Genomic DNA, 26,388 nt, shown 5'->3' on the forward strand with positions numbered 1-26,388 from the left:
GAACAAATATTTCAGGTGATTGGAGATTTCGATTGAAACTGCAAGTGCTCGACAGCTACTGACTGGCCAGTTCCCATGTGTGCGATGGACAATCGAGGGGTGGGGTATGTGGTCCCAGTTTCATCATTACCGTTCTGTGTCTGGGCCGTTTTTGGCGATAATCATCTTTAGCTTCCCTAGTCCGCCCACGGGCGCTCTGTCCGTGCCTGTTGTAAATTGCAGGAAGAGCCTCTTCTGCTCGTCTGTAAATGAGTGGACGATTTCCCAGAACTCCCTGGTGAGAGAACACATGACCCTGATTTTAGTTTGGTACCGTTATCCCTGGCACAAACACCGTTGATGATTTGTATTAAAACCACAGGGGAATTGATGTCGGGAGCCCTATAGTTTCATTCCTGGTGGCTATGACCCAGGAAGTCCACGTGTGCACCTTTATCTGAAGGAGACAGTTTTAAACATATAAAAGCCTGTGTTCATCACGACATTATTTACAACTGGCAAACCTCTGTGTCCAACAATAGGAAACAATTATGTAAACTGTGGTATATTCACAATATAGAATCAGTAGTGAACAAAAGACAAAATCCAAAACTCAGATCCTAAGGCTTGAAAATGACTCAAAGTGCAACTCAGAAAAGAGAACTCTGGCTGTCTTCAAACATCTATTTCATTTATCCCATCCGTCTTTATTTAACTCTTTGTCTACTTGCACCTTACTCAACTTTGGGGGGGAAAGGTAATACAGATTAAGGACCAAAGAAAAAAAGGGAAAATCCCAACCCACATAAAGAATAGTTAGTAATATGCAAGCATACCATTTTTAGATGAACTAGAACATTTTTATCAATAGCATGTCTTGTGGTGGGGAATTATTCTGTTATTTCTGCTGCATAGACGTGTTTTAAGATAATGAATTTGTCCCTGGAATTCCCAAAGCCCCTGAGGTAAAATTCATGTCAGAATGGTCCTTGTTACACTTACTCTAAAAACAAAATGCAAGCACATTTCAAGCTATCTTGGCATTGGCATGCTTGTTTGAATAATCAGGTTTCCATACATTTAACATATACGCTAATTCTTGGCTAAAGAATTCAAAATTTTAGAAAAAAATTAAAAGATCTTTAATTGGTAAAAGAGTACGTTTAAATATTTATTTGAAAAATTCTTTCCAGAATCTTGGCAGAGAGAGTCACCCTTCCCACGTCCACAATTAGTTTTCGTTTCTGATATGCTAGTATTCCAGTATGCAATTTGTTACTAAAATGCTGGCATTTTTGTTGGGGCGATGCTACTAGTTCTGACATAGGTTAGCAGCTTTCTTAGGCTTCCTGGCTCTCTCCAGTGTCTTGACACTTCCATCTCTGAACACTCTATCAGGCTCCCTCAGCCCTTAGCTCCTGCGAACCTCCCACTCACCTAGAGAAAACAATAAAGAAACACACGCCAACAGGACCCGGCATGGGGCTCGCAGGCACACCTCTGTCAGGAAGGAGAGAAATTGTATCACACTTGAGGACATTCCTTTTGGGTGGCTGGTAAGAAGCAGCGTGTCTGCTGGAAGCCCGAGCCCCTGGGAAGGCAGATCAAAGGGTGCCCTGTGTGGGGAGACCCACAGTGGTCACCGTGACCAGTCTGGCTAGATTAGCAGTGAGCTGTTTCCGTGGTTCTTTCTAAAAAATTAAAATCCTTTTATATAATGAAAACACTGAAAAATTCTTCTCTTCCTCTAAGTGCTATGTTCTGTGAAAATACTGAATTAGGAAGAATGCAACTATTTAGAAGACTGAAAATGAAAAAAAGAAGCTTCTGCATTTCAACCTAAAAGTGGTAGCTGCCTGGACCGCACCCTATTCACACCTAAGACCTATGAACGTCAAAACACAGAGGAGGGCTGGCCGAGTGGCACGTTGTTTAAGAGCTGGCTTGGGACGCCAGAGGGCCCCGGTTCGGATCCCACATATGAGGGCCAGTGACACTGCCCTCTACAGCTAAGATGCTGAACGACAGCTCAACCTGGAGCTGGGCTGCTGTGAGTCGCCAGCGACGGCGTAGGCTGCAGCCCCTGCTGCAGTGGGTTGCCATGGGCTACTGTGTGTAGCCAGCAGCCACAGTGAGCGGCCAGCAGCCGCAGTGAGCGGCCGTCCAGAAGCCAGCGACTGATCTGCCTCGCCCGGGAAGAGCGCAATGATGGTGCCAACTTGGGCCAGTGAAGCAACGTCCTCCACAACTAGACTGAAGAACAAAACGACAACAACTTGTCTGTTCCCCCTCCCCCAGTTCCCCAATAAAATCTTAAAAAAAACTAAAACAAAAACACAGAGGAAATCTGGTAAGACACGCATAACCTAGATTAAATGTAGGAAAACAGAGCAGCAAACTCCAGTTGACACGTGAGCGGGAGTCTGAACAGCTGAGCCCTGCAGGGGTGAGATGAGTCGCCTCCAACAGACCTCGGGACCAGAAAGAGCCAAATCGGGAAAGGTGAGCACCTCGGGAGGCAGACGTGTCCCTTGAGTAGCTTCTGGCTGTGAAGGGATGGGGAAGCAGCTGATGAAAAAGGCCCTAATGAAACAAGACCAAATCAGGGAATCAGGAAGCTGGGCGACATAACCCTCCGTTAAAGGAAATGCTGTTACCACAGAGACCACCAGAGCCAAACTCCTCTCCATGCCCCATGTGATCCACTAACAGGTCAGAGAAACAAATCAGAAAACCAGAACTCCAAAATCCAGATCAAGATATAAAACAATAATAGAGAGGCAAAACTTTCTGGCAGAAAAAAGTACACCCGAAAAATTCAGTCATGAAGAATGGGCAACCTGTAACACCTACATTTCACATGAAGGGAAAACGCAAGAGCAGATAGAAAAGACCATCACTGATCAGAAACAAAACTCAAGAGGCAGATGCACAAACCTGAAACAGAAAGAACACTCAAAGGTACTCAAGAAACATGCAAAAAAACCTTGCAAATAAAGTCTCATTTATGAGGTGACCAAAGGAGAAGCAATATGACCATAATTTCTACTACGGACATAAAGGTCAAAGACAAAAGAGCAAGAAAATAAATTAAACAAAAAAAAACCACAACTAAAGCAATGCACACCACAGCAGAATAAAGGAGATCAATCTTGAACTACACAAACATAAAAGCTTTCACTGGGCAAACAACCCTGTAAGCAAAGACAAATGACAAACTAGGATATTTGTGAATTTATCAAAGTGCTAATCTCTCCAACATCAAGTTTCTAAAAACGAAGAAAATGACCAATAATTGAACATCAAAATGAACAAGACTAAAAAATATGCACAAGAAAAGACGTCCACCTTCCCTCCTTCACAAATCAGAACTACACTGAAATAGCACTTCTCAAAGGTAAACATCCGAGTTTAACAAAACACTGGGTTTGGGGTATTTTAGAAAAAGAGGCTCTTATACACGGCTGGTGGGAGTACAAAATGTTACAACTCCTGGGATGGGGAATTTGGCAGTATCGGACAAAATAACATACGCTTCTATATTTGAGGCCACAACCTACAGGTAGATAGACCCACACACAGGGTGACTCACGGGGACATTACGTTTAACAGCCAAAGGCTGGGACAGCCACGAAGGCCACGAGCACTCAGTGACCTGCTGCGGCCTCACAACACCACAGATCCTGCCAACCCAAGAAACGGGGAGATGTCTGCAGGGACGTGGGGTAATTTCCAGGACATACAGGGACAGCTGTCTTCCTAACTCTGTCCCATGAACAAGGCCTGTCACCAAAAACATTTAATAGCAAGGTCACACCTCATACTCAAAATTGACCTCTAAATGCCATTCCTCAAAAATTTCTTACAAAAATGGCTTATTTTAGGCCGAGAGCTAGGAATGTTGAAGGTGAGCTACAAGTTTCAAAATTTAATGGGGTTGTGTTAATTTAATAGCACACCAAGATTAAGCATCTAAATATCAATAAGAATAACAACTGTGAAACACATTAAATATAAACATCTATGAATTCAACATTCAGGAAAAAAAAAAGAAGTCAAACTCAGTGGTCACTGTTGAAACTGTTACACTGATTCCTTACTCTATAAACTGTCTGATTCCTTACTCTATAAACTGTCTAAACATACCTATCATGCCTTTTAGTAGGACTGTTTTTCAAAGTCATCAGCCCCCATTGATGACAAAAAAGAATGGCAGGTATTTATGTATGTAGAATGAACAGAAGAAAATTGTTTTCCAAATCACCGTTTTGTAACCCCCAGTGAAATAACGGAAATACAGGATATTGACAGATACTAAAATCAGGTGAAAAATAAAGGGCTTGGGAAGATGGTGGCAGTAGCGACGCAGTTCTTTTTGTTTTTGCTTTTATCAACCTTCCCAATGTCTCCCCATAAAAAAGAGCTGACTGGGCTGGCCGAGTGGCTCAGTTGGTTAAGAGTTAGTTAAGAGCGTGGGCTCTGAGCAACTGGGTCACCGGTTCAATTCCCACATGGGCCAGTGACGCTGCACCTGAGCTGAGCTGCCGCTGAGCTGCCAACAGGTGGCAGGATGGCTCAGCTGGTGAGAGCACGTGCTCCTAACAACAAGATTGCCTGTTCTATGCTACGCTCGCCCGCAACTGACACTGAACTCGGCACCTTGAGCTGAGCTGCCACCCGTATGGCTCAGTGGATAGAGCGTGTGCTCTTAACAGCAAGATTGCCGGTTCAACTCCCGCATGGAAAAAAGAGCTGACTGGATGGAAAATGGAAGACATAGAACAAAATACCTATGACAGCCACATGAGGTGACAGGCTGTCCCCACGAATGCTCACATGGAAATGGATGGGAACAAAGAACTGGAAGGCCTTGCTAGGTGATGGCACCTGGGCTTCTCACAGTCAGAGAATACAGGACCCTTAAAACCAACCTGCTAGAGAGCACGGGCTAATATGAGAACAGCAGCTACAGGTCACGGGATGCTGTGCAGATGACTCAAGGGGACAGTGACACAGAAGCCTTGGGCCCCTAGAACTCCCAAACACCAAAGCCCCCTCCAGAACAAACCTTGCACTGAGGAGAAACTGACCAGGTCGAGGACAATAAAGGCAGAGAAAAGCTCGAATCTGGGGCAGGACATAGACGAGGCAGCTTCACAGAGCACAAGGCCACCTCTTCAAGTAAGTCACTTGGCAAAAACAAAAGGCACAGAGCCCTCCGGAAGCACAACGAGCTGTCCTGGCCCCTCTCCCCCTTGCAGGGATGGGGAAGCTCACTTCATTTTTCAAAAGGTGCAAACAGCACACACGGTGATTACCAGGCATGAACGTGTGCGCATTTGCACAAGGATGGTGCCCCTCGGAGAATGGCAGCACGCCAGAAGGTCTGCCAACAAAACACAAAAATTGAAGGGAACTTCAAATTGAGCTAAATTAGAAAAAAATAATACAGGCGATGACAGAACAACTAAATCAGAAATAGAAAATCTCAGAACAAGGAAACTGAACAAAAGAAGATTTTGGAAGACATGACAGAACTAGAAATAGAACTAAAAAAAATAAATCATGTCAAATATGCAGTAAAACTAAACTAGAACCACAGGGTGAATTACGCCCAATGGTAACATCATAGAAACAGAAGCTAGAAGAAAAATCTGAAAAATCTAATACTTTGTAAGTTGTATAAATGTCTAACCACTGTGCTGTACGCCTGAAATGACCATAATATTTAATGTCAATTATTTTAAAAAGTCACGGGGATGTAAAGTACAGCACAAGAAATATAGTCAATAATAGGGTAATAACTGTATGGTGACAGATACATAATAGACTTATTGGGGTGATCACTTGCTGATGTGTGTAAACGTACACCTGAAACTAATAAAAAATCAAAAAAAGTAAAAAAGCAAAACTAAACTAAAAAACTATGAAGACCTAAAGCCAAGCCTGAGGCCCCTTCCACCTCCCCCCAGACAGCAGCTGGCCAGGAACTCTGCCACCCTGGGCCTGGAGCCCTGCTTCCTGTGAAGCCTCAGCGGCCCTCCCCGCCCAGACTCCTCCAGGGCAGGAAGCGCAGCCAGGGGAGCCTGGCCACGTGGACCTGAGGTCCACCAGCTCCACCAGGGAGAAGCTGACTCCGCCCCCTCAAGCAGCACCAACGGGGGTGGGGGTGGGGGCGCCAGTGCCATGAGATAAACGAAACCTAAATTTGTCATTGGAACCACAACTCATGCTCAAGGGGAACAGGATGACCGCCTGCTGAAGTAAAAATGTAAATAGGACCCAGTCTCGTAACATAACAGCAAAATGTCCAGGACACAATCCAAATGTCACCGGTCACACCAAGAACCAGGAGAATCACAACATAAAGAAAACGAACTGACGTCAACACTGGGGTGAATAAGATACTGGAATAAAAAAACTACCTTAAATATACATGGTCCAAATATAACAAAAGACAGAGTGGTAAATCCATAAAAAAGACATGACTCAACTATATGCGGCTTATAAAAAACTCATTTCAAATTCAGCAACATAGACAGGTTGGAAGAAAAAAGATGGAAAAAGGCGTATCAAACAAACATTAAAAAAGAAACAGGAATGGTTATTTTCATATCGGATGCAGAACAAAGGAAGTTACAAGACATAAAGGGGGGGGCCTCTATAATGATAAAGGGACCAGGAACACGTGATCCCGGTGGCTCTGCACCAAGGGACAGCCTCAAAACCCCAAAGCAAACCCGACAGAGGTAAGAGGAGAAAGAGACAAACACCAGAAACAGATGCACACGCTCAGCTGATTTTTGTCATGAAGGACACAGTAGTATATCTAGAACATGCAAAGAACTCTCAAATGCAACAATTAAACAAAACAACTGACTGCATGCTTGGCATATATCCCAGAGACATGAAAACTTAACATTTACCTAAAAAACTGTTTATTCATAATAGCCCAGCACTAGGCACAAACTTGAAGTCTTTCAACCAGCAACAGTTAAACAGAATGGTAAATCCAGGAAGGAATAAATACTACTTAGAAACAAAGGAACACTATTGATACACAAAACTTTGGATGACTCCCAGGGAAATGAGGCGGAGAAAAAGAAGCCAATTCCCAAAGGTCACATACTCTATACAATTTGTTTACATCACATCCTTGAGATGACAAAAATTAGAGAAACAGATGATAGATCAGTGGTCACCAGGGCTGGGACGGGGTGGGGCATGGTGGAGGTAGCTGTCCTGTCTGTGACAGGTGCCAGCACCTGTGAAGTGACTCCTGAGGGAACTGGGTAAAGGGCACACAGGCTTCTGCGTTATTTCCTACAACTGCATCCAAATCTACAACTATATAGAATTCAAAATAAAAAGTTTAATTAAAGAAAATTAGTATTAATAACAGATAAGTAGATTTGAAGGAAAGAAGATTAGTAGAGACAGAGGCAAATAAGGGCATCAATACACCAGAAAGACATAATGAGGAGCACAGTGGAAGCACCAAACAAAAGATCTTCAAAATACAGGAAGCGAAAACTGACAGAGCCGAGAGGAAGAAGAGACAAATGTCCCACGAGGGACCACGCCACACACTCTGAGCGCCTGATGGAACTACTAGTCCGGAAACCAGCAAAGCCATGCACCAGCAGATGGAAACCAGCTCTGCAGGGCACTCCACAGCAACGCAGAGGACAGAGACTGAAAGGACAGAAGGATGGAGACGGTCTCTGACCATAGGAACCAAACCAGAAAGCGGCACCAGAAATTATCCCAAAAGTCCTGGAAATTAACATACTTCTATTTAAATAAGGGTGCAAGAGGAAGTCTCAAAATCCATTTTAAGAACTACATAGATATGAAGGAAAGTGAAAATATACCACACACCATTTGGAATACAGCTAAAGCAAGGCTGAGAATAAAATGGAAAGCACTAAATGCTTACATGAGGAAAGAGGAAAGGTCTTAAATCAACAACCAATGTTTCTAGCCTCAATAACCTAGAACAGCAAAAATAAGCCCTAAACAAGGAAGCCAATAATAAAGAGCTGAAATCAATGTAATTAAATACAGGAAAAAAATAGAGAAATAAAAAACTGGCTCTTGAGTATAATCAATTTCAATAAGGCTCTCAGCAAGACTGACAAGGAAAAAGAGAAAACACAAATTACCACGGTCAGGAATAAAAAGGGGGTGATCCGTTCAGGCCTGCAGACATCAGGAGGATAAAATGGGAAAATGATGAATTCTGCACACATAAATGTGACCACTTAAATGAAATCCATCAACTCCTCAACAAGCTACCACAACTCACCCAATACAAAAGGTCATTTCAAGAGTCTTATAACCATTAAAGAAACTGAATTTGAAATTTAAATAAAGCTCCCCAAAAAGAAAATCTCCAGGCCCAGATGGTTTCATTGGAGAATTCTACCAAGCATTTTGGAAAGAATTAACACCATTTTAACACAATCTCTTCCAGAAAGAGAGACTGACTGACTGACTAGGGTGGGCAAGGCTGGTTCAATATTGGAAATCCCATTAACAAAACACACCATATCAACACGTTAAAGAAAAATCAAGATCTCAACTGATAGAGAAAAAGCTCATCCATGATAAAACTCTTAGCAAAACACGTACAGACCAGAACCTCCTAGAATCTGTAGAGTTCTAACTGGAGTCACGTGCCATCTAACAACAGGGATAGGTTATGAGAAATGCGTCATCCCATGCTTTTGTGACTGTATCAGAGTGCGCATTAACACACACACAGATGGTACCTCCCTCCACACCTGGGCTGTGGGTACTGCCATTGCTCCAAGCTGCCAGTCTGTGCCTCGTTAATGAGCACTGTGAGCAACTGTAACACACTGGTAAGTGCTTGTGTCTAAACACCTAAACATTGAAGAGGTGCAGTGAAAATACGGTATGAAAGATACGAAGTGTCCAACTGGAGCCTGCAGGCCTGGGAGCTGCTCTGGGTAAGTCATTGGGTGATGGGTGAGTGGATGTGACCGCCTAGGACATGACTGTCCCCTCCTGTCAACTTTGGAAACACTGTATACTTAGGCTGCAATCAATTCATAAAATAACATGAGATTAAATCAAGCGCAAGAGAAAACAATGTCATCGAGAGATGCGGTAAACACGCGATGCGTGAGGCCGCTGCCGGCATCACACAACATACTGTTTACAGCAAACTTTTTAAATAAGCACAGAGAGTCCACTCAACAATAGAAAGTAAATACATGAGCCAGTAACACAGTCACTGTCATCATCAGGCATGAAACACAGTACACACTGCATGTGCTGTGCTTTCCGAGGACGGGCAGCACAGTGGGGGTGTGTACACCAGCATCACCATACACGCACACGTGAGCCACGCGTCGTGCTACATTAGGATGGCTACGATGTCACCAGGTGACAGGAATTTTCAGCTCCATTATATGCTTATGGGACCACCTTCGTATATGAGGTCCGTTGTTGACCAAAACGGCATTATGCGCACGTGACTACGCTAATATCAGACTTAATAAAGAATGAATGCTTTCTCCTAAATTAGGTTTTCACTTTTACTATTCTTACTCGCCACAGTGCTAAAAGTTTTAACCAGCACTCTAGGCAGGAGAAAAAAAAAAAAAGACAAAGAGATTTAAAAGGAAGAAATATAACGGTCCCAATTTACAGGTGACATGATTATCTACACAGAAAACCCCAGAAAGTCTACAAAAGACTTCTAAACTGAGTTCAACAGAGTAAGAGGATGTAAGATTGACATGTAAAATCAACCATATTTCTATATACTAACAAGAAACATGGAAACCAAAATTAAAAATACAACCATTTACAATTGCTGCAACGGAATTCACATACTTAGGCATAAATTAAACATGTATAGGCTCTGTATGCCGAAACCTTCATAATTCTAATGAAAGAAATCAAAGAGGACCTAAATAAGTGGAGAGCTATCTGTGTTCCTAGATTGAAAGAGTGAACACAGTGAAACGTCAATTCTTCAGTTTGATCTTCATGTAATTCCTATCAAAATCCCATCAAAGATTTTTGCAGACACTGACAAGGTGAATATAAAATTTATATAGAAAAGCAAAGAGTTGCCAAAATAATTTGAAAAAAGAAATCTTTTGGAGGATTTCTGAATGGAAGAAAGGTACATACACCATATACTTACAGCGATTAAGAAAGGTGGTATTGGAGGAGCCACACAAGCACACAGATCAACGGAAGGGCGCACAGAACTCGAAACCAATTCACACGAACCTTACCAACTGATTTTTGATAAAAGTGCAAAAAACAATTCAGTGAAGAAAGGCCAGCCTTTTCAATAAATTGTATGCAAACAACTGGACATCCACAGTCAAAAAAAGTGAATCTTGACTGAAATCTCATATATTATTTAAATGCTGACTCAAAGTGGACCACAGACTTCAATGTAAAGTGTAAAACTATAGTTTAAGAACAAAGTTTGAAGAAAATCTTAAGGCCAAGAGTTTTATATTTGAAATCAAAAGCATGATCCATAAAAGGAAAAATTGGAGTTCGTCAAAATTAAAAACTTTTGCTATGCAAAAAAATTTAATATCTTCAAAAGATTTTCAAAAGATCAAATGACTAGCTACAGAATGGGAAAAATATTTGCAAACCACACCCTCAAAAACGACTAGCACCTGTAAATAGCTCAAAATTCAACAGTAAAAAAAAGACATTTCACCAAAATCAATATACAGATGATAAATATTTAAAAAATAAGTACATGAAAAGATATCCCACATCACCGCCATCAGGTTAACTCAAACCACCATGAGGTATCACAACATACCCAGCAGAAGTGATAAAATTTATCAATCCTGACACCACCAAATGCTGGCAAGGATACAGAGAAACTGGGTGGCTCACATATCACACAGGGAAATGTAAAATGGTAAACTCGGAAGTAGTGTGACAGCTTCCTTACAATCTAAACACGCACTTACCGTAGGACCCAGTGATTGCACTTTTGGGCATTTATCCCAGAGAAATGAAAACCTCTGTTCACATAAAAATCTGGGCCTAAGTGTTCATGGCAGCTTTATTCCTAAACCCAAGTGTCCTTTGCCAGGTGAATGGTTAAACCGCTGTGGCACATCCACAGAACATACCAGGCAGCAAGAAGAAGAAATGAGCTGTTAGTACATGTGACACCTTTGATGAAACTCCGGGTCAGCAGGCAAAGGGACAGGGTGAGGGAGTCGGTTGGTGATCAGTCCTGTGCATGGATTCTGGCAATGGTTATGCAATCTATAGATGTGATAAAGGTGCATATAAAAACCACAGATACGTACAAGTACGTGCAAGAAACCTGATGAAATCTGAGTATGGTCTGGAGATTGTACCAATACCAGTCTCCTGATTTTCACACTGTGCTACAAGTATGTAAGACGCTGCTACTGTGGGAAGGTGGATAAAGGGTACACGGGACCAACCTACACTTAAAAACAAAATTCCACGAGATATATAATTATTTCAAAGTAAAATTTAAAACACAAGCAAAAACGTTGTCACAAAGAAATCTCAAAGGCTCAGACAGTCTCACTGGTGAATTTGATCTACTATTTAAGGAAAAAACAATCCCAATCTTACACAAATATTTCTGAAAATAGAGAAGGGTACTCTTTTCAACCCAGTATATGAGGGTAGTGAAACTATGTATACAGGAAAAGGAAATTACAAGTTGACATTTCTCATGACTATGAAGTAATTCTTTAAAAATCTTAGCAAAATAAACAGAGTGACATATTTATAAACTAACAGACCACAACTAAATTGGGCTTATCTACAAATGAAAGGCTGATATCACTGGAAAATTCAATGGAATTAATCACATTGACAGAAGGGATCAAACCTGATCAGCCTGGGAGACAGAAACTCACTGTCAGAAAGAAATGCAGTCCCTGCGCCTCTCGTCCTAAAAAGCAGGCGGGAAGGGCATTTCAGAGTCAAACAAATGAAACCAGGGCAAGCTTTATCAGCAACTGGAAAACACGTACACAAAAAACTGCTTGGGACTCAACATTTTCACACTTTGTTTTTATTAATGCTATATTTTTAAAAGTTCATGTTTTAAATATAGATTTTTTAAAAAGAATGATTTATTTTCATTAATTTCATTACTGGTAAGTTTTAGTAGAAATATATTTTATAACATTAAAAATAAAAACCACATTTTTAATGTTTCATATTATATACTACATATTATGTTGGTAATTTTTAGTTGAAATGTATTAAACAGTTTCAAAGTTTTTTTTATTACTCATTTCATTTGAATGAATTCTGAATACTTTACATGAAATAAATACCAACCAGATACCAATATTGTCATTTTTTTTTCCGGGTATTATAATCACCATTCTAAGTTTCCAATCACCATTCTAAGTTTCCAACTTCCTACTAATTGTAGACTCTACTTAATGAATTAGTATTTTCGTATTTATGTTGACAAAACTAAAAGGATGAATTTTGTTCAAAAGATTTTTAGAATATTAACTGTAAGAATGAGTTGGAAGCTATTATACCATCATTTCACATGTATTAGCTTGCCCTTCAAACCACGCATTCACCCCCAGGAATGATGTTATTATAAAAGCTAGAAATAAAATGAAGACCTAAATTTAAACAATGATTGCTCCATAGGAACAGCACAAGATATTGTCAGCTATTCTTAGAAACGTTAAGATGCTACAAAGTCGAACTCTCTGATCAGCCCGTCACTAACAGATGGCACTGTGACGCTCTGTGTGACTCACGAGTGAGCTTTTCCTGTCATCATGTCATCTCAGCCCTTTCATGGGTCACCTCTGAAAACTTTAAGTAAGTCTCAGAACATACACTCACAGCCGCTGCTAAAAATGACCAACGGAGTACTGAGAAGAGGGAATCCTACAAACGGGTGAAGAACCACCGAAATAACAGAAGAGAACAGACGTAACAAGGTATTACTGGTTCTAGCCACTGCGGATGTTGGTTCCGGCGCTCTCAGCCGTGACCGTCAGACAGCCATCTGTTTGTACGCCTTCTCCCCTCACCCCGGCAATGGGAGCCCAAAGGGCACCTCTGTCCCTGGCCACAGATGTCAGCAGGAGGAGGGAGCCCGTGTCTCACGACTGGACGGCCACGTGCAGACGAGGAGCCAGTGCGGTGGCAGGAGCCTGACTGGAAGCAGGAAGACCGGTGGGGGTTCCGCCTTTTCTGTGGGAAGTGGGGGCTCTGTGTCCCCAGGTGTAACACAGAAATCCTACTATGTATCTTGGCATGTTATCCTGAGGATTAAGTACAAGAATGGACCATTTCACACAAAAGGTGCTTCCTATAAGGAAGGTAACAGGTTCACAAAGAGAATTAAAAAGAGAAATATTCCAAGGAGGAAGTTCTGTTTCCATCATCTCTTAACCAGCAGTAAGCAGTCTAATCAGAATCACTAGGAATATTAGATAATTCATACCCCAAATGCAAAAGAAACCATGCAACTTACATACAACACTTCATTGAAGAAATAAATCATAAGATGAACAATAAACACTGATGATTATATTACAAACACACTTCTAATTTTACAGATTGAGAATCTGTGAATTTGCTTATTTGGGAGGTAATACCTAGCAACAAAGGTCTAAAGCATAAAGCACACATTCCTTTGGTGAATTAAATCTTCCTTTTACGAATAAGTGAATGTGAGAACATACTTGCTAAGGATATATCTGATAAAGGGTTAATATCAAAAATATACAAAGAACTCATACAATTAAACATCAAAAACAAACAAAGCCAGTTTAAAAATGGGCAGAGGACCTGAACAGACATCTCTCCAAAGAGGACATAGAAATAAATGGCTAACAAGACACATGAAAAGATGCTCAGTCACTAATCATCATGGAAATGCATATAAATGATTAAAACTAAACCTGTCAGAATGCTATCATCAAAGACAACAAAAAACAAATGTTAGCGAGGACGTGGAGAAAAGGGAGCCCTCGTGCACTGTTGAGAATTTAAACAAGTACAGACCATACAGAAAACAATATAAAGGTTTCTCAAAAAGCAAAACTGGAACTACCAGACGAACAGCAATTCTTCTGGGTATTCAACCAAAGAAAACAAAAACACAAATTTGAAAATACATCTGCAGCCCTATGTTCACTACAGCATTATTTACAACAGCTAAGATGTAGAAGCAACCTAGGTGTCCATCAACAGGATAAAGAAGTGGTACATATACACAATGGAATATCATGCAGCCATTAAAAAGGAATGAAATCTTACCATCTGCAACAACATGGGTGGCCTAAAGTATCATGCTAAGTGAAATAAGTCAGACAGAGAAAGACAAATACCACATGATCTCACTTATATGTGAAATAAAATAAAAAAACACAAAGCAAACAAACAAACAAAATGAAACGGAAACAGACTCATAGTTACGGAGAATAAACCGATGGCTGCCAGATGGGCGGGGGCAGCGGGCTGGGTGGAAAAGAGGAAGGGAGTAAGAGGTATGAATTTCCAGTTGTAAGTCTTGGGGATGTGATATACAGCACAGGGAACAGTCAATACCAGACTCATGGTGAATACTTTATCAAGTATACAAATGTTGAATCACTATGTTAAACTCCTGAAACTAATATAATATTGTACGTCAACAGCAATCGAAAAGTAAAAACGTTTTTAAAATAAAAAGATAGGGATTTGAAAAAAAAAAAAAATCCAACCACTCACCTAATCAGCACAGAGTCCCTGGTATAGCCACCGTCATATTCTGTAGTTTCTTCTAGTGCTTGGAAATCGAGGTTCTGCAAATCGACAAAACGTGGCTTAACACCTTCCACAGCACACCATCACAAACAAGAAATCAGAGCGCGGCACTCTGCAGACACCTGCTTTCTTACCCGGCTTCCACATATAAGCAATTCAATCTCCTCGGGTCTGAACAGGTACTTTAGGGGAGACTCATTGGTCACCATGTGAAAACCTCTCCGAAAGGCCTTGAACTGTTTTTCTACTGATTTATTGAGAATGTAGTCAGAATAGAGATTGACAAATTCCTGCAGGAAACATTAACCACAAGAACTTCTTACATAATACGTACACAAACTGAACACAGCATGGCTTTCTTCATCTGCATTTGTTTTTATTTTCAGAGAGAAAAAACATTCACGACTATTTTTAAAAATTTAAACTTTACACATACAAAGGAAAACGGCTTTAACAACTCCACAGCTCTCTGTAATAGCCAATATTAAGCTGTAAAAAGGGCATGCACATAAACTAGTAATACATGTAAGTATCGATTTTGATCTTTTAGTAAACAAGACTGAATATAAAAGCTCGGCCTCAGCTAAATGTGCAAACACAAGGCACGTTGAAACCACAGAGCCATCAATTTAGAAGAGCTAACATTTTTCTAAAAGCGGACTGTCCTTTAGAGCAAACCAGGAAGTGTCATGTTTCCTATTCCAGAATCTCCGGGAAGCTGCCTACCGCACCCACTTCCCCCAATCTCTGTGTCACTCACCACCTAAGCTCTGGTGCCCATCACAACAAGGAAGTGTACTGTGTGAGGGAGCACCATACTCGATCGAAATGATGTTGACGGGAGCACGCCTTTTAAAGGCTTCTTATATACTCGTCATAACTTGCCTGCTATGTTCTGTTTCCAGACGCTTACTTTTCTCATCAGTATGAAAACACAAATCTGGTTTAAAGAATACTTTTCAGTAGTGTATTTAGGCCACACATACGTGTGGGTCCATTACCCTGTTTCCCCGAAAATAAGACCTAGCGGAAAATAAGCTGTAGCATAATATGGCACCTTGGCATACTGAATATTTTAAGCCCAATGAGGTTGTGGGAAAGGCACCCTTCTCCCTGAAACAGGTCATAAAACTCACTAAGGGGTGCGTGCCCTCCACATCCTGGAGGAATCATGCTACGGCTTCTTCTCTGGCTAGGTCTTAGTTCCAGGGAAACATGGTAAATGCAGCTATCATTTGTCTGGTGACAAGGACCTTAGTCACGAGATGACAAGCACCCTGCTTCCTGCTCTCCAGCCCACAGCCACAGCACCCCGCTGCTTGCTGGGTCCTGCTCCTGGCCTCTTGCTCTAAAAGGGGCTCAGTGTCAGACTGTGAGCTTTCACACCAGCTTACACCCCAGACTTAGAAAACTGGGTCCATTTCCTTGACAAGAACCTCGTTGGTTACTTAACTTGGGTCTTTGTACAGACTGTACTCGATATGGTGATGTAAGGAGAACTGACTCGGGGGGTGAAAACACAATGCAATAGATAATGTATTATAGAATTGGGCACCTGACACCTATATAATTTTACTAACCAATGTCACCCCCAATCCATTTGATAAATAAAATTAATAAATAAAATTACAAGCATACACGCTTTGATATTCTGTTGACAAAGAGAGAAATGACATAAAAACAGTTAGTACCTTCCTGTTTTCATTTGTAATTGGAATTTTATCACCATTTTCCTTTAGATCATACATCATTGGATTACCAAAAAGGTCTGTCTGCGATATCTGGAAAGTGATCATCATATCATCTTCCACGTTCCCTTCATACTCTAGTAAATCTTTTAAACTCTGATACAGAACCTGACAACCAGAAAGGGAAATTAAGGTTACCACACAACAACAAAATACAACAGTATGTAATGCTCTTCTTGGGGAAAAAAACACAAAACTTAGACAGTTGGAATTAAAACACAGATGGTAAGCCGCCTGTCTCCAAAACAGTTTGCGATATAGGAACTAAAGATTGTCAGTCACTGGTGAGAAGCCCCACGCTGCCAATTCAGCAGTGAGCTCACAATGCTCCATGAAAACCCCAAACAGGTCTTAGGGGTAAGGAGCAGCCGGGTAGAGGATACACACCGACAGCGGCCACCAAGCCCCTTATTTCACCTGGCAATCTGACATGATTTCATTAAAAAACAAACAAGATGTTTAAAAACACTTTGATACAGAATCATGACTGGCCGAGTGGTTCAGTTGGTTAAAAGCTCGCTCAAGAGTGCGAGCTCTGAGCAACAGCAGTTCGATTCCCACCCTGAGCTGAGTTGCTGCTGAGCTGCCAACAGGTGGCAGGCAGGATAGCTCAGCTTAAAAAAAAAAAAAAAAAAGTTTTTTGTCCAGAATCAATCTTATAAAGCCTGCTTGCTGACAGTGATATATACAAAAATGTCTCCTTCAGGTTTATGGTACTTCTGACATTAAAACAATTTCATCTTACTGGGTGTCAATATTAACAAAGATACCAAATGAAAACTTAATTTGTATATAAATTAAACTGTATTTTTGCTTCTACATTAAATCTAAAATACCTAATAAGTGACAAAGACTTACAGGGTGCGAGTCTCCCAAGTCCCGGAAAGTTCCTTTTTTCCCCATTAGCTTCCTGTAGACGACCATGGGGAAATGTACATCCAGGATGCAGTTGTTATAAATGGCCAGGCCCAGTACTATGCCAATCAGAGTGAACTGACCCTCAGTTTCAAAAGAGGAGGGATTAAACCAAAACAACTTTGTAGATTCGTCATATGTGAACATACCTGTAAGAAATGAGTTTTGAAAATACATTACTCTTATATTAAAGACTGATGAACAGAAATATAAAATAATTACACATGTAAACTTGTATATACTAGGTACACAAAAACTTTTCTCTATTACATTAGCACTGGAGAAACCAAAGTTCAAATATAGAATTGTTATCAATTGTGGCAAATGGTAGTACTGTCTATAATTTTAAAGAAGCCAAGGAAACAAAGTAATAAGCAATTTTTGTGGCATTTTCTAAAAAGTTAGGGAAAATGTTCATTAAATTCAAGTTCTCTAATCTTCTAACACAGATGAAAAGTTAATATGCATTCATACTTGATCCACAAATGGTTGAAAAATAAATGCAAAACAAAAAGAAAAAAGGCTACAACATTTTGAAAATGTTGCACGTATAAAAGCGTATTTCATCCACATTTTAGAAAACAATTTTGAGCTCCATTAAGGAAAAGTTTGTTTTTACAAAATTGTCCCATGAAGGTTTTTAGCACTTTAACGAAGTCAGAGGATGTTAAGTACATAAACCTAGATAAACCTGATAAACTTAGATTATGTCCAAAACTCCAAGCCATTTAATATACACATTAATCATGGGCCAGTGGGTAAAACAAAAGTAGTTTATATCTTTCCGTTTCACACGGCCGCCACTGCAGAGCCCAAGCACGGAGCCCTTTTCTTATGGCACTCATTGGAAAATAGAAATCTTTAGTTTTCCCTATCTAAATAACCATTAAGGCAGAACTGTCTTCTTCCCTTTAGATGAACATCTAAGGACATTAAAAGACATTTTAATTGAACTTACAACTTTTTTCATTTTACTACAATGTTTGTCAGTTGCTACTTGAAAACAGAATAAAAAATAGTTTAGGAATCAGGCCTGAAAAAAGTGGAATTTCATATGAAAACAGCACAAATAAATCAATTATAAGACTTTTAAAAACTTAAAAATACTCATCTTCACATTTAGTTTAAGTTAAATATGAAAGAAACTTTAATAAAATGTCCCCTTGGTCATAAGAGCATAAATTAAGCCATAATATGTTTCTAATGCAATTTAATGTTCATGAAATACAGTCTGAATATTATCCAATTCATATTTGAATTTCAGTTTACACTTAAAAACTTTTTTTACAGGCCTACATTACAACATATTGGAGTGCTAAAAATTTCATTTAGTTATAAATATAGTATTAATAGGGTCAAAACAGTCTAAAATAATTACAATTAATGAATAAATTTGATGAAACCTCACAAATGTATGCCCCTGGTCTCAAAAGCAACAAACTACAAATTAAGCAGAATAGAAAGCACACAGGCCGCCACTCTCATTTCTGCGTCTGAAAGGTAAGTTGAGGTACAAGGAGATTCTACTCTGGACGCATTTTTTTCAGGTATCTGGAAAAAAAACTACCATAAAGCGTGTGGCTTTGCTATAATTTTCTTGTTTGATGGTTCTATTGCCATCATTCACTTACCTTACATCAAGTAGAAATGTATGTTTTTTCTTAAAAGTATTTCTGCATATAACGTAAGTATACTTTAGAGCTACTGTTTAACATTTCTAGACACATCAGAACCTAGAGCAAAGGTTTACCCAACTTATGAAGCTTATAATTTTCTATCTCAAAAAGGGCATGGTTTTGTGTGTCCTGGTTTACTTTCAACAAATTATTGGGCTGTCGGAAAAGTTAAGACGCAGTTTTGCAACGAAACACAGAAAAAATACGTCATGACTTTTCCGACAACCCATACCATACATACCAATGACATAGCCTTCTGATTATTAATCAACATTAGCTAGAATATCAGCATAGCCTGACCTCAACTGTATGTCATGAACTCAACATGTCTAATTCCATCCATATGACCGAATAAGAACAACAACATACTGAGAAGCCACAGGCTCACAGCTTAAGGGCAGTTATCTGCGTTACTTTGTGGTCCATTCTACCAGATTCTGACGGTACTTTTCGTGGAATCCTTTCCCTATCATTGGCATGCATTCAATTTTAAGAGTAAGCAAAGCCAGTAGCCAAGTGATTCCTGCCTCTGCCTATCGGGGAAATTCAAAGTCTTCAAAACCTAGGTCAGTCTTTCCCAACTGTGTTCAATGAAAACTCTTTGGGGAGGCAAATACTATCAGATGGGGATAGAAAGAGGCTTCTGGAGTTCAGAGCGGGGGAGAACATTACAGTATTACACCCCCCCGCCCCCCACCATCCACCCAGCTAAGGGAAAGCAGCCAGTGTTTGCAAACGCTAGGCCTGACGCCCTTGGGAGACATTCCCTAGTGTTCAGACCACTGTGCTGCGCAACTTGTCCGCAAATGCTGAGTGAGGTTTCAGACCATCTGCTCGAATGGGCCACTCTCAAGTGCTCAATTTCATCTACCTGAAAGAGACTCTCCTATCTCCTATGTTAAAATATTTGGCTAAGGAATCGAACTAAGAACTTGAAAAAGTGAGTGATGCAAGTCAGTCCCAGAAACCCACCCACTCAGTCGGTATTTGTGATTCTAGGTGAGCCACACCCAAACCATGTTCTGCAGGGCTCAGACTCACAGAGAATACATATAAACCAAGGTAAACAAATTCTCATTCAAAACAATAGGACACCATGGCACATCACTGGAGTATTTACCAATATCTGGATTGAAGATTTCTTCCACAACCAGCTGAAAAAATTCTTTGGAAACACCTCCCTCATCAACTCCTTGTTCTCCTTCGAATTCCACATACAACTGCTTCTTCAAGTCTGCAGGATTTTCCATTGCGATCATCTCTAGCTAGTGAGTGAAAAGATAAAAAGTGAAAAGACGGTGACTGCCAGTATTAGGATGAAAGCAAAATCAAAACAAAAAGTAGGGTTGGGGGCCCGCCAAGTGGCGCGATGGTTAAGAACTGGCTTGGGACGCCAGAGGGCCCCGGTTCGGATCCCACATATGAGGGCCAGTGACACTGCCCTCTACAGCTAAGATGCTGAACAACAGCTCAACCTGGAGCTGGGCTGCTGTGAGTCGCCGGCGACGGCGTAGGCTGCAGTCCCTGTGGCAGTGGGTTGCCATGGGCTACCGTGTGTAGCCAGCAGCCAGCGTGAGCGGCCAGCAGCCGCAGTGAGCGGCCGTCTAGAAGCCGGCGACTGATCTGCCTCGCCCGGGAAGAGCGCAATGATGGTGCCAACTTGGGCCAGTGAAGCAACGTCCTCCACAACTAGACTGAAGAACAAAACGACAGCAACTTGCCTGTTCCCCTTCCCCCAATTCCCCAGCACTATTCCCATCCCCCCAATTCCCCAATAAAAATCTTTAAAAAAAAAAAAAAGTAGGGTTAGGAAGTAGCAAATAAAAGTTACTGCCTTTTGGTTCATTTTAAATGGAAACAAAAAGCAAACTGGTAAAAAGCTAGCAAGGGCAAGCATTTAGTCTCATAGATAATGGAAAAATAGGACAAAAAATAAACCAGCATATAATTATAAAAGGGTTACTTTCTAACTACTGATTTCTTATGGAATTGACAAACAGTACAAGTAGAATTAGATTTTGTTACTTGTGTATAACAAACCTGGGCTGTAAGGTTAGGACATGGAAAGATGACAACAAAATACATTAAAGTGACTACTCAAACTTTTGCATTTCAGCAAAAACAATGGAATATAGAAGTTTGACTTCAAAATTATTTGCTAGTCGTTCTTTATATTAGAATAGAAACTCAAGAATTAAGTCTTGCTATCTATTAAGCCATAAGTAAAATAATTTCAATTAAGAAAAGCACTTTGGCTAAGTACAGAAGCCATTTGTGGTCTCTTCTAACAGCGCAGCATAAATCACTATTTTTCATGGGTCAGAACACAAGTTACATCCACTTAGTTTTTGAAAGCAAATGAATCATGCCCTTGCTGACATCCTAACTCCTAACTTCTTACTAAGTTAGCAAACCCCAGTATCTCCCATTTCAACTCTAACTCTTTTACCAATTACTCTCTGTATCTGCAGGATAACAAATACACAGCAACTAATCTCAGTCATTATGAGATTAACCATAAAAACCACACTAGATTCTAAAGTGAATGTTATGCTGCCATCTGTTGTTTTATGTATCTGAACTTTATTACAGTATGTCTGACCAACCATCCACCTTATTTACTGAATTGACTATAAATGCATACTGGCTGTTAAAAAAATCAAAAATTTTAAAAATAGCTGCAGGTTTTGAGCAATGCAAATGAAAAAGCATGCCACAGTCCTAAAGGAATTACCTTTAACAGCACCAGTTTGGACATTCTAGTGTGTCTTTAAAATACATATAAATCATGAAGTCATGAATCAGGTCAGCTGCCCTAGATCAATGTTTTCCAAACTGCCAATTGGAACTCATCAGTGGGTAGCCCAACACATTTCGTGGTTTACAACCAATAATGGCGGGAAATCAGAATAAGTCCACGTGGTAATGGCAGCTATTGTTTTGCGAAACTTGTTATATGTACAGATACAGATATGCATGTGTGTACTGAGATGTTATGCAAAACATCTCTTACTAGCGGTTGCAGTCAAAAGCGTTTTGAGACCAGAGACCAACATAATCTCCTGGAAATCTTCAACTTTTGGATTCTATGATTCTGTGACTTTAGAATCTTGAGCTTAAAAGGATGTCTGTCCTGTACAACAGTGGTCTCTGACATTTACAGAAACATTTTTATGCCAAACTGTATTAAGATAATTTTATATTTGAGAGCGAGTGTTGTGGAAAAGTCTGAACACTCTGTACTAGTCCTAACTGCTGCTTAACCTAACTTTAACCTTTGAACCTTAGCAAGTGAGTTTGTTAAGCCTGTTTCCTCATCTGTAAAGGAAAACAGGTGAGGAGGAGGGGGGGGCAGTGCTCTTCATGCTGCAAAGCTGTGAAGACTTAATAATAATATGAGGAAATTCTAGAGTAGGAGCTCTATTAAAGGAATAACTTTGCTCTTTGAATAAAAGATTCAAAATTCCATTTTATAGCCTAGTCCCAACTTTACAAATAACCTTGGGGGGAAAAGCAGTTGGAAACCTGTTCCAAGCCACAGACTATGAAGAATTCTCAGGACTAAACACGAATCATCAGCTTAGCTCAAATGTGCTCTACCCATCAGGCTAACAGCACCCACTGCCAGGGAACACATTCCTGCTTCTTTCTCCCAGTTCCCACCTGCCTGGGAGATGTCAGGTCAATGTTTATGTACGCCCCTACAACACAGACAAACCTGCTGATACCAGATAGGATGCATTCCCAGGTGGAAAGATGATTATATGATATTTAGATTAACGTCTCCTATAGCTCGTCCTCACTGACATTCACAAGTGAGCGCCGACTCCATGCCCACGGTCCAGATGGCTTTTAAAAGATCTGCTGGGGTTTCCACAGGACTCAGAGGCCCGTCCTCCCTCCGCCTGAGACACTTCATATGACAACTGAAGCAAATTTATCTTCCTTCTTAGTCAACTATTGCATGTCTGTGCATTCCCACCCATGTCCACCCTCCACTCCCCACCTTGAGTGCCAAAAGAATTCGGCAGAGTGTCCTGTTATGATAAGTATAAGCATATAACGTTCTCTCTTTGCTTTAGTTTATCTGTAAAATGAGCATGACATATTAATAAATAAGTTAATATATGTGAAGCACTTAGATGAAGTCCCCGCACAACAACGCCTTGTAAGTACCAGCTCTTGTTAGTGTTACTTGGAGTTTAATGGTTCTAAAAACGGTTTTCAGACTTGCCTGAAAACCCAATGACCAGACACCAGGACGCGGAGATCCCAGCAATGACAACAGTACACGGCACATATGAGCCAGACACTATTCTAAGCACCTTCCATATATAAACTCCTCTAACTTTCACAACAACCTGATGAGGTCAGTGACACTATTAACCCGTTTTATAGACAGAGGTTCATAACTTGCTCAAGTCTGAGTCAGTAAATGGCAGAGCAGATTCTAGCCCACGCAGCAAGCTCCTGAATGCTAGACTGTACTGCTCTCATCAATGACCGCCAATAAGCTCTCAAAATTATGAGTGATGTTTGCATGCATTTAAAGAAGTTTTTTTACAGTAAATATATATTACTTTTACAATCAGGATGTTTTCAAATGTAAATATGTAAAGAATTTGAAAAACAGGTGGCAACTGATTTCTACAGGTGAAAATTTCCTGTTACTGTTTATTTTAGATTATTATTGTCAGATATAAGTAAGTGGTCCTGCAAAATACTGTATCATTTACTTATGCATGGGTAGCCTACCTTTAAAATAATTACTTATAAATGTGGTAACAAATACAATAAAATTTAGCAATAATCACTTTGACAAAGGCCATTAAGAGGCTCCATTTATTTTTATTTTTCTTAAAAATAACCACTTCCAAACCATTGTTCAATTAGAGAATAATGTATGAATTCAATTGCAAAGGCATATCACTTCATGTAATAGATTCATACCATTTAAAACTGAAATTTTAAAATCAAAAGCTGTCTTGCTGCAGTAGGATGTTCGAAAATTGGAAAAATATGTCAGTGAACAGTCTGAAAAGGAGACTTTATATGCATCCTTGAACTGAGTTCATTTAGTACAGAGACCGGATTTTCATAAAGGTTTTCTTAAAGTAGGGTACACTTTGTTATTTCTTTAATATGAAGACTGGCAGAAGACAGCTTACTAGGATAAAATAAACAAAAATAGACTGGATGTAATAACATCTACTTCTTTCCTTATATGACTTCCTCTTCTTACTAAGACTCTTGATTTTTATCAATTGTTGGATAAAATGATTTTCAATTTTTGAACTTTTAATTGGCCATGATGATGAAACCCTAGAGATGATTTTAAAAAAAAATGACCTACTATCAAAGCACTCCCAGAATATCTAGGTAGGATGATATCTCAATATAAAAATATCAGACTTGCCAGATTCACGAGAGTCAAAAGCAAAAACCCCATCCTTTAAAATCTTAGAGTATTCTGGCCTATTACTCAGGTCAAATCTATCCTCATCCATGGCTGAGACAAAATTCCTTAATGGTACAGAAATTTAAGCAGTAGTGTTCAAACAAACCAGATCTCTCTAATACTTAAGAATGCCTGGGATCCCCAAGAATGGCTGGCTTAAACTACGTCAGTCAGTTTATAATACTAGACTCAATGGTAAAACATGTTGCTAGGGAGCACGTTTGAACTATTGACTAGAATGGGATTTTTAGATTATCCAGATATATTTTTTCACTTCTCTACAAGCAGATAAAGTTTTTTATACCTTAAATATAAATTTAGATGTTTGGGTCACAGCCAAGTCACATAATCCCATCTGCCCTTGAGACCAGAAACCCTGGCTTTCTACTTCCGGTTCTGCCGTTCATTTCTGCAGGCCAGGATCTGAGTTTCATTCTCCTCCTGTGTTAGCCCTAAGGAGTCTGATAAGCTTCGCTGTGTTAAATGATCATACGGTGCTGAGTCTATGCAGAGATACTGCGTTGTCTCATTCGACTCTAAGGACATAACTCAGGCATGAAGTTCTTCACTTCGATTAGAATAAACGGTAAGAAACAGTAACGGACACGCATGAAGCACAGTACAGTGAACATGTAAGATGCATGTAATTATATCCACGTCAACACAGAATCATCTTATTCGTAAAGCACTGTAGGCCAACTGACCAATGAAAGAACCAAGTTGTGTTTCAGCAAGGAAAACACTGGGGGCTGGTTAGACAGTGTGGAGGACCCAGAAAAGGTGGGTGACTTTTAGAGGGGACTGGGCACAACCCCTGGGCAGTGGGGCTTTTCATCTGTGCCTGTCACCTTCATCTGCCCTAGTTCCTAGTTTTGGACTTTCCATCCAATTCAACATGTCTGCCATTCCTTTTGGCCTTTAGAGCTCCACTCCCAATTCGAGGACTTGCGGCCTACTCCCAACGAAGTCTCACACCACCATGAGCCCCTTTTCTCGGCCTGCTATCCTCAATCATCCTCTCACATAAAAACGGCCTCAAGAAATATGTATAGATAAACTGTACCAGCAGTCATCTTCCCAAACACTGATTTGCAGCCTGGCTTTTTCAGAATACCCAAGGGTACTATCAGAAATAGAGATTCCTAGGATCCACACCAGAGCAGAGCGCCTACTTGGAACATTTACAGGGTAGAACCTCGGATTTCCCGTCAGATGTGAAGGGAGTTCGAGCTACCTCACTGTCATGTTCCATGATACTCATATCTCAGTCTTAGAACATAAAAATTAAAATTTTTTTTATACCCTCTTCCCTTGGGACTTTGTCTAAGAAAAATGACAAATTATCTACTTTTAAAAGAACACACAGATAAATGTTATTAGTAAAATATTGTAAAAACCTTAGGATGGTTTTCATTCAAATGGAAACTGAGCTCTGAGCTCATGCTTATCTCTGTACTACTTTTTAAGGAACAACTGAAAATAATGAAAATAAGTCCCAGGGGGAAATAGTCCAGTAACTTAAGGGTGTGGGGTAGTTCTTAAAATGATTCTGAGATATCTATTTCTGGAAAGACAGCTTTTATTACATTTCATTGATTCTAAAATTCACTTTTCTATTTTCACATTTGAACATCATGAAATCAGGATATACCATACAATTGATAGCATCTTACAACTAACTGGCAGCATTTTTCCTTTTTTCATAGTAATAAAGTAGTGTGTTCTACAATCAGTGGTATCTTAGGTTCCATAAAATACTGTAAATGCGAATTCTTCTGTTGTCATCAAAGACACTTCCTCTAAAAACTCCAAGTTG

General features: G+C 40.1%; 1 protein-coding gene across 7 annotated transcripts in view; it reads right to left on the reverse strand.

Moving 5' to 3' along the window:
- Positions 1-26,388, reverse strand: part of UBE3A (ubiquitin protein ligase E3A) — a 68,925-nt gene that overhangs the window by 2,610 nt on the left and 39,927 nt on the right. For 5 of the 7 annotated variants that reach the window (XM_019667740.1, XM_019667744.1, XM_019667743.1 and 2 more), the window contains 6 exons: positions 20,235-20,379; positions 17,382-17,587; positions 16,467-16,631; positions 14,910-15,065; positions 14,740-14,813; positions 131-274 (listed from right to left, as the gene is read on the reverse strand). In XM_019667740.1, coding sequence (XP_019523285.1) covers positions 131-274; positions 14,740-14,813; positions 14,910-15,065; positions 16,467-16,631; positions 17,382-17,587; positions 20,235-20,379 — 890 coding nt within the window. Of the gene's footprint in view, positions 1-130; positions 275-12,183; positions 13,334-14,739; positions 14,814-14,909; positions 15,066-16,466; positions 16,632-17,381; positions 17,588-20,234; positions 20,380-26,388 lie in introns of those variants that run through there. The other 2 variants (XM_019667746.1, XM_019667745.1) reach the window with 2 other exon arrangements.

Source organism: Hipposideros armiger, unplaced genomic scaffold (assembly GCF_001890085.2).
Source record: "Hipposideros armiger isolate ML-2016 unplaced genomic scaffold, ASM189008v1 scaffold_504, whole genome shotgun sequence".
Taxonomy (NCBI): Eukaryota; Metazoa; Chordata; class Mammalia; order Chiroptera; family Hipposideridae; genus Hipposideros; species Hipposideros armiger.